Source organism: Frankliniella occidentalis, unplaced genomic scaffold (assembly GCF_000697945.3).
Source record: "Frankliniella occidentalis isolate FOCC.00 unplaced genomic scaffold, Focc_3.1 Scaffold16, whole genome shotgun sequence".
NCBI classification, from domain to species: Eukaryota; Metazoa; Arthropoda; class Insecta; order Thysanoptera; family Thripidae; genus Frankliniella; species Frankliniella occidentalis.
In genome coordinates, this window is record NW_026267146.1 from 3,162,166 (window position 1) to 3,170,304 (window position 8,139).

General features: G+C 39.8%; 2 protein-coding genes across 3 annotated transcripts; one reads left to right on the plus strand and one right to left on the minus strand.

Annotated features, from left to right (window-relative positions):
• Positions 1–115: 115 nt before the first annotated feature.
• Positions 116–5,647, minus strand: LOC113208867 (vacuolar protein sorting-associated protein 18 homolog). Its single transcript, XM_026426099.2, has 18 exons — positions 5,484–5,647; positions 4,931–5,044; positions 4,644–4,827; positions 4,405–4,571; positions 4,137–4,313; positions 3,867–4,059; positions 3,669–3,790; positions 3,393–3,572; positions 3,189–3,305; positions 2,959–3,071; positions 2,714–2,825; positions 2,452–2,628; positions 1,640–2,315; positions 1,382–1,533; positions 1,210–1,307; positions 957–1,125; positions 732–871; positions 116–650 (listed from the first exon to the last, which is right to left on the minus strand). The coding sequence occupies exons 2-18, from the start codon at positions 5,006–5,008 to the stop codon at positions 587–589; spliced, it is 2,919 nt and encodes a 972-aa protein (XP_026281884.1). The 5' UTR covers positions 5,009–5,044; positions 5,484–5,647; the 3' UTR covers positions 116–586.
• Positions 5,648–5,770: 123 nt separating this feature from the next.
• On the plus strand, positions 5,771–7,680 carry LOC113208876 (DNA-3-methyladenine glycosylase). Of its 2 annotated transcripts, none has more exons than XM_026426130.2 (3): positions 5,771–6,023; positions 6,096–6,665; positions 6,765–7,680. In XM_026426130.2, the coding sequence occupies exons 2-3, from the start codon at positions 6,131–6,133 to the stop codon at positions 7,205–7,207; spliced, it is 978 nt and encodes a 325-aa protein (XP_026281915.1). In that variant the 5' UTR covers positions 5,771–6,023; positions 6,096–6,130; the 3' UTR covers positions 7,208–7,680. The 2 variants fall into 2 exon arrangements, with proteins under 2 accessions (XP_026281915.1, XP_026281906.1); XM_026426121.2 differs by having other exon boundaries at positions 5,787–5,979.
• Positions 7,681–8,139: the final 459 nt, after the last annotated feature.

Genomic DNA, 8,139 nt, shown 5'->3' on the forward strand with positions numbered 1-8,139 from the left:
GCCTCTCAAGAATCCACATTCTGAAAGTTTCTGGGCTCCGTGTCTATCTCTCTCGCACGACAGTCTGAGGGGACAGGCAGGCACTGGTGACAGGTGAAAAAGTCAATTAAAACAATTTAGTGTAGTTTATGATGGTTTATTTCACCCATGTAACAAATAATAACAAACTTTATTCCTAACAACTATTTTTCATAATATGCAATAAATGGTAGTACTACAATCTGACTCGTAATACACATGCATAGTTAATGGATACTGGATGAACTTGTTGAGTCCCACAGGACCACACATATGGTCATAATAGCTCCCTACATAATAGCATGTGAAAGGGACCTCTCCTAGACTCAATGTGAATAAAAAGCCTGACATGACACATTAATTATAACAAATAAAATATAAACAGCTATCAGAAGTGTATCAGTATCACAGCAGCACTATTATTTAAAGGTGCTTATAATTATAATTAAAAAGGATAGATAAGAAAGAACAAGTTTGACAGTCCTTGGGAGATTTTTAACAACACATGAACTCTTTCGAGACCAGTTCTTGATTAGAATAATCAGTATGAAGGGTATGAAATAAAAGGCTATTCCCATTCTTTCATTATTTGTTCATATTCATCATCCTCAACAAAAGGCCGATCAATGGATCTGAAAGATGATAAAATATCAAATTAAAACATCTTCCACCACACACAATAACTAATTAAGTAATGACCAAATTATTCTTACTTGATCATCATTTCTCCACAATAGAGACACTCGGATGCCACAATTGCATCAATATCAGCTTTAAGCTGGTCTCTAGCCGATATGCTGGTAGAATTGATTGAAATAGCATCATCTTTGGAGGACATGGAAGCAAGTTGTCGCTGTACACATGAGAAAGATTAAAGTTTTAACAGTGGTATTGTAACACAGTTGACTTCAAAAAACGTTTTACATATGTATACTTACACGGTACTCTTGGAGCTTACTACGTTTTCCTGGAGGTAAGGCAGGTAAAAGCTCGTTCAGTAGACAATCTGAATGAAATGTGTGTCCACAAGGAAACAGGTAAAATGGTCTCAGCAATAGCTGCAGAGAACATTCTTGGCAGACATCATTACTTCCCACTACTGTATACCTGACATGACACAGAAAATTAAGAAATACTTCTTTAAAGAGAAAAGGAAACATTACACAAAAAGTTTATAAAATCAGACTATACCTTTTACGGAACGAGTGAATTTCATCTCTGATAATTTCAGCCGACTTGGAAGCTTCTTCCATGTCATCCTTGAGATCCTTGATTCTTTGATTGTATACCTACAATAAAAAGAGTCAGAAATATTCAATTTGCGACAATTTTAGCCAACTTCAAACTTGGCAATAAGTAGTACCTGCAAAGATGTGCAAATTGCATCCTTAAAATGATCGATTGTTACAAAATCTGAAAAGAACGGTAAAATGTCTTCTATTTTAACAAGAGGGCATTGTTTCAAGAATTCCATAGCTTGCTGGATGTCATTTTTTTCACTGACAACATGTTTGGCTGAAAGAATAAAAAGGATTACACAATTGATGTAGAATTATCAGATAGTTTGAGTTACGCAAGATAACATAAATTGTCAAATTTTCTGCATAGTCAGAAAACTTACCAATTTTTAACCAAAGCTTCTTCTGCAACTCTGTATCATACTGAGGCTGGGAAGCTATGTCCTTTGCTTGCTGGATATTTTCTGAAAGGGCAAGGTCAACAGCAGACTCCCATAGCCCAAGGAGTGCAGACAACTGAACACAGGCTTCATTTAATTTGTGTTCCCGGCACAACCGCAATGCATAATGTGGATCATAATGAACAGTAGAGACATCTTCCCCTTGAGTGGCCAGATATTTCTTCAGTTTGGTGGGTTGGAACTTTGCATACAGCATGAGAAGATAATTATGTATAGCATGATCATTAGCATGCAGCTTGTGAACAGCAAACTCAAGATAATATATAGCTTCATCAACAGCTTTTGGATCACGTAAGTCACAGGCAATAAGGGCAGGTAATAGACTGACGGGTTTAAGAGCACGACCCTGTGATATTAGAGCAGCAACTGTTTGCTTTGGCTCTGCTTGCATAAGAGCTGGAGCAAATTCATAAAAGAGCTCTTTTCTATCCTGGGACTTCAAAACTTCAAGAGCCTCTCGATAGTCGCCTTTGTACAAGTGATGACGGATAACTTTCTCAAAATCTCTGTTGACACTTGTCAGCTTAACAAGGTTAGCTTTATCTCCATGGCTAGCAATCAAGCTATAAACCTTTTCACTGTTAAGTTTCACACATTCCTAACAAAAAGAGCACAAAATACATAAATTTCACAAAATTTCATAGAATACAATTCATAACACTGTTTTCTTTTTAAACTCATGCAAATGTACAGTATTTATGACAGATTAGAAAATAAGATAAAATTCAACAAACCATAACCATTTTCTCTTTCAGAAATGAGTCAAACTCTTTCTGAAGTTCAATATAATCAAGTGAGTTTTCCAGTTTTTTGTCTCTGAGTTCACCTAATTGATTCAAAAACAATTCCAGCACCCATATCACAATCATTGTAATTTGAGTCTTATCTTGAGGGCGCAATAAATCTAATTTCTTGAAAAAGAAAACAAGATTACAACATTATGGAATCATGCAATTAAATCATACATTCAATTTATGGGCAGAAATTTATTCTTACCTTCTTTAAGAAAAGCTTAAGGGCTTGCATTTGCCGTACTTTGAGGAATTTTAATGAGATTTCTTCAAATGAAGATTGAGTTTGAGCATAATGTACAGCACTTTCATCATACCTGAAACAAAAACAAAATAATAAAAATACCATACAAGAAGTTGCAGGTGCCAGTACATTAAAAACCAAAAAATCAAAATGAACTACACTATAAAATTTTTTGCTTAGTAGATTACGTAATTAAAAGAACCTACTGTTTGTTCTCAAAAAACATTTCTGCTTGACGAACAAGTACTTGGTCCATAAAAGCAGGGTTATTACCACAATACTTCTTGGCCAAATCAAATTTTCCCTTTTCAATGTAGATCTGAAACCAAAGATATCTTTTTAATAGAGAGTTTGTTTTCTCTAGTTAATAGGTTGTCAACTTTTAGAAATTACTGATAGATATAAAACAAAAGAATGGATAAAAGGATGGACTCACTTGCCATACATTTCGATCTTCTTTTGTCACTTTATATTTAAACACAGATTTTTCTGTAAAAGCCCAAACGGTACCCTTCAGTGGGTCCTTTGTAATGTTAATGAGCTTTCCAATAGGCTAGAGAAAATGGTCAAGAGTTAATTAAGATAATAAGAAAATGACCAGCTAGGTAATAAGCAATGAAGAAATGGAAAGAGAACAGACCTCATTTAAAACATCTTCAAAAACCACTTCATGGTTTAGGAGAGATACACCTTTGATGTGATCAGCATACATGAGCAAGGCATGGAATTGAGTAAGAATAAATGAGATTGGTGCTGTGGATGGAAAGTGGAGCAAGTCTTGTTCTGCTATAACTTTATCATAACTGAAGCTCAAATCAATCTGCAAAAAGTTATGGGTTTGGTAACATAGAAAGAGAACACATGCTAGGTGATTGTAAAGTTAAGGAGTAATAACATTGGTAAATATAAATTATACCTCTCCACAGTACAGTCCTTGCTCAACTAGCCATGCACACTGTGTTGGTTGGCTTGTTCCAGAGGGGTAATAAAATTGCAGCTTTGAATATTTCAACTTTGATGCCATGCTTACAAATTGTTCTGCAAAAAGTAGGTTTTATAAAATTGATTTTCATAAAATGATGATGATTGAAACACAGACAGCGTTTCAATTCACCTGGTTTGTTGAGGTAATTGTTGAAAATTTGAGGAAGGAATGGTCTTTCTTCAATGTTGCTTGCAGATCCTACAAACTCATAAATTCGGTCAAGGGTAGTTACAATGATGAAATAAGTCTCAGTGCCGGGTATTCGATGGAACTCTAAGCCAGTTATAGGGATGTTGCTTGCTTGCTTGCCAATATCAAAGACCTGAAGAACAATTAGATAAAAATATAAATTTCATCCCAATACATCTTTTACAAATACTTGTTTGATTAATTGTATACCTGTTTACAGTATTGCTCAAGGCTATTTCCAAAAATTCTGTCCCCATCAATTTTAATCTCCATCTCAAAAATAGCTCCTTTGGATGTGCCTAATAGAATTGGTCCTGTTGTAGATTCGGCTGTCATATTAAAACTCCATGCAACTGATGTTACCTCTGATCCTCGAAATTTACTAATCTGAAATAAAAATATTTTGAATATGAGAAAATACATTGTTATCTGCAAATAAAGCAGATAAAGCTTAGTATTTTATACGTCCAAAGCAAACCTGTTTGACTTTGGTAGAACGTCTGTTCAGGTAGAACAGCTGACAGTAAGGTTGTATCTCTCCTTGTTGGCGAGACACTGTGGGTAAGAGGAGGTGTTCTCCAGATGGATCAAGATATAATCCTGAGAGTCTAAGCTGGTTGGACAAAGTCTTACTGATGTCAACTTCTGATGAAGGAAAAAAATAAGTGATTAACTACACAATGTTTCAAGGAAAAAATATAAGGAGTGTTGCCTTACCTTCAGTTTTGTCAGGCTGCTGAAGGTCAATTCTGAGAAGGTGTTGATTTGCCATGGCTAGAACAAGTAGGTTATTGCTCACAACTAAATGAGTAATAGAATCAGGAGGTGAAAAGTTGACTCTCTGTCTGACAAATATTGGAGTCTCCTCTTCAAGCTTCATGTGAATAAAACCCGTGGTACTCTGATTCAAAAAAAACAACAACAAAACACACATTTATCATTGTAATATAAATAGCTTAATTTTTTTGTTCACGTAAGATAAAAATCAACACTAATTTCCATACCATTTCTGGCCGTATTGGTACCATTGTTGACTTTGATTTTGATGTAGGCTGTTCAAACTGATCAAACAGACTAGTCATGATGGAAAGAGATGAAAGACGCTTAATTAAAGGACACTGAAAATCAGGAAATAAAAAACTGCATGAGGGTTGAGTTTGAGTCCGTAACATATTGGTCTTTAAAACATCAATATTAAATATAAAAAAATAAACACCCATTCAAATAAAAATATGCAAAAAACAATGTCATTGGCAAGAATTACTGTAAACAACACCAATCGGTTGAAAAATCATCAATGATCATTTGCAAATGTAACATTTGTAAGTGAAATTGGTAAGGTTAAAAATTTTCAATTAATGCAGAAGAACTACAGTACAATCAAGTTTTTCACATGATATCATTCGAAAAGAGACGAAGAAAGAAGGTTAACATGAATGCTAAAATCATGTTCGGTTTCCATGGATTTGGCAGCCCCGCCTAACCCTGTGTCTTACCCAAGAACTAGTCACTTCAATGCTTCCGGAATGAATTGGGCATTTCTAAAATGTCTCTTACCTTTCAAAAGTAAGTAATACATATAAATTATCACAACATTTCGCTTTTCGAGCCCACAGTGTAAACTAAATTGGCTGAGCCTACAAATGTCAGCTACCTTCTGAATGACACTGTCAGGGCAGGGGAGGTTATGTTTACATCTGTCATCTGTCTGCTAACAGCTGGGATGTCCAACATCAATATTCTATTCTCGGTACTTTATTTATTACGTCAGCATTGGTATTCGGAATTTAATTTAAAATTTACAATGGTATGATGTAAGTGAAAACAAAAATTTGCATTTTTTTCTCAAATCAGAGCAAATAAGATGTTTTAAAGTTCTAGCAGTAAACTTTGGAAGGTTGGTGCAAGTGAGACGTTGGGGGAAAGTAAGAGTGTTTTGTGTTTGTGTTTTCGATCGGCTGGTTGTAGTACTGGGTCTGTTGCTTTGGCAAGAAGTATTTCATGGTTTTAGAAATCAGAAAAAAGAAATAACAGAACGCAAACATTTTTTCGAGTAATTACTTTTAACGACGCTGTTATTACTGTTATCTTGCTAAGGTGTCTTATAACCTGCATATGTTATGTTTGTTTCCTTAGTCGTTTAGCCAAGCATTACCTTCCTCTTTACAGCTGTGAGGAGGACAAGTCTCCCATGGAACAATGGAATGGGTGCAATGCCTCCTGAGCGACGAATTAATCTGTCTGTACTAAAGAGACAAGGTAGTGGGTCCAGTGTAAAATCGAACAGAGGTTGCGATAAAGTTCAATCTCATGTAGAGAAGATACCGTCAAAGCAATATGTTGCCACTGAATTTTCCACAAACCAGATATCAGAAGATACAGCTCAGCAAGTCACAGTTGAAAGGAGTAATTGTTCAAAAAGCGATGTTACAAAGGAAAGGGCATCTGGAGACGCTTCTCAAGCAATGAAGTGTTTGGAAGATGACTCTTATGATGTTCCTTGTGAGCAGTTGGCCAAGTCACTGCTAGGAAAAATTCTGGTCAGGAGGCTGGATAGTGGGCATGTTCTTAAAGGTCGAATTGTTGAGACAGAATGCTATTTAGGGGAATATGATAAGGCGTCCCACTCCTTCAAAGGTAGAATGACTGAGAGGAATGCACCCATGTTTATGAAGCCTGGAACAGCTTACGTCTATTTAACATATGGAATGTACCACTGCTTCAACATATCAAGTAGAGGTGGGTACCAAGTTACAGTTCATTTCAATTTATTCAGTTTGAATAAAGAATTTCCAAAGAAGGGTGTGGGGATGAGTTGCCTAACTGTGTCTCTGTTAGGCCCAGGGGCTGCCGTCCTCATCCGGGCGTTGGAGCCGGTCGAGGGCATGGACCTGATGGCGGACCTGCGTGCCCGCGGGGTCAAGAAGAAGAAGCCAGCGAGCGGCGAGGGGGAGGAGGGGGGCAGCAGGAAGGCAAAGAGCAAGAACTTCAAGCCGCACGAGCTGTGCAGCGGACCGGCCAAGCTGTGCATCGCCATGGCCATCGACAAGGACTCGTGCAACAAGAAAGACCTCACCACCTGGCCAGGGCTCTCCGTGGTGCACGCCGAGGGCGCCGGGGAGGGGGAGCCACCGCCGCCGGTGGTGGTCACCAAGAGGGTGGGCATCGAGTCGGCGGGGCGCGAGTGGGCCGACAAACCGCTGCGCTTCTACCTCCTGGGGAACGCGTCCGTGAGCAAGAGGGACCGCGAGAAGGAGAGGGACCTCATGGGCAGGCCATGAGAAAGGGGAGCCTACACAACCGCAGATTCTTTGAAAAATTAAACAGTGCAGAAAAAGCGCAAACAGTAAGCCAATCCTTGAGCCCCCCCCCCCCTTTCTCCCCCGACTGCTTTCAGTACTCAATCGCTCATCAATGATTCACGTCCGCAGTGTACGGAGCAGGAGCACGGCGCAGAATCAAACTCTCTGGAGAATCTGCATTGTTTGGCATTTGGCAGCGGTGTTTGTCCGGTTAATATTACAGGAGTAGCACCCACCCCCACCCCCTCGCTTCTTTTGTCCCCTCTACCCGTTAACGGAAGAGAATCGTCTGTCGCTATGTCGGAGCGGGACGCCGCGACGTCGCCGGGCATCCAGTTAAAGTAGCACCAGAAACGATAACGGGGAGAACGACATGGGGGTGGTGAAACAGGATACCCGGTGGTGTTGCTGGCCCCATGTGTCTTGCGAGAAATAAAAGCATCCGATTCCTTCCCAGTCGTATTATTGCTTCCACAGCGCAAACTTCTACTGCCTCTACTTTTCCCACCCACACCCCCTTCTCCCCATCCCCCGCCTCTTTTTCCATGTTTTCCTACGACACGGAAATTTAATAGGCCGGTTCTATGGCATTTTCGTTTTTAAATGTGCTCTGAAGGTGCTCTGCTGCACGACGCCGTGGGGCTGATGGCATCGCACGGGGAAAGGGAGCTCCTCTGCAAAGCAATTGGAACAGAACAGCCCCCTGGACTCCCCTTCTCGGGTCAACCCCCCAGGGAGGGACCCACGACGATCGGGGGGAGAGAGTGCCTCGCTCTCCACCCTGCCTCCCCGGCCCCGTGAGGCCTCCACACAGCCTCTTTAAACTCCAAGGTACGATTGCCGCACCGCACGGTATACACCTTGGCAGCTCGTCGCGGGGGCGTCGTCGGTCGCGCCGAAAAGCGGGGGGG

Excerpts from the sequence above, each read along its gene's own strand:
- LOC113208867 (XM_026426099.2), bottom strand. The coding sequence starts at position 5,008 with ATGACTAGTCTGTTTGATCAGTTTGAACAGCCTACATCAAAATCAAAG. Across the intron at positions 4,572-4,643 it reads GCAGCCTGACAAAACTGAAG|AAGTTGACATCAGTAAGACT; the intron begins GTAAGGCAACAC and ends TTCCTTCATCAG. Across the intron at positions 651-731 it reads TGTGGAGAAATGATGATCAA|ATCCATTGATCGGCCTTTTG; the intron begins GTAAGAATAATT and ends ATCATCTTTCAG.
- LOC113208876 (XM_026426130.2), top strand. The coding sequence starts at position 6,131 with ATGGGTGCAATGCCTCCTGAGCGACGAATTAATCTGTCTGTACTAAAG. Across the intron at positions 6,666-6,764 it reads CTTCAACATATCAAGTAGAG|GCCCAGGGGCTGCCGTCCTC; the intron begins GTGGGTACCAAG and ends TGTCTCTGTTAG.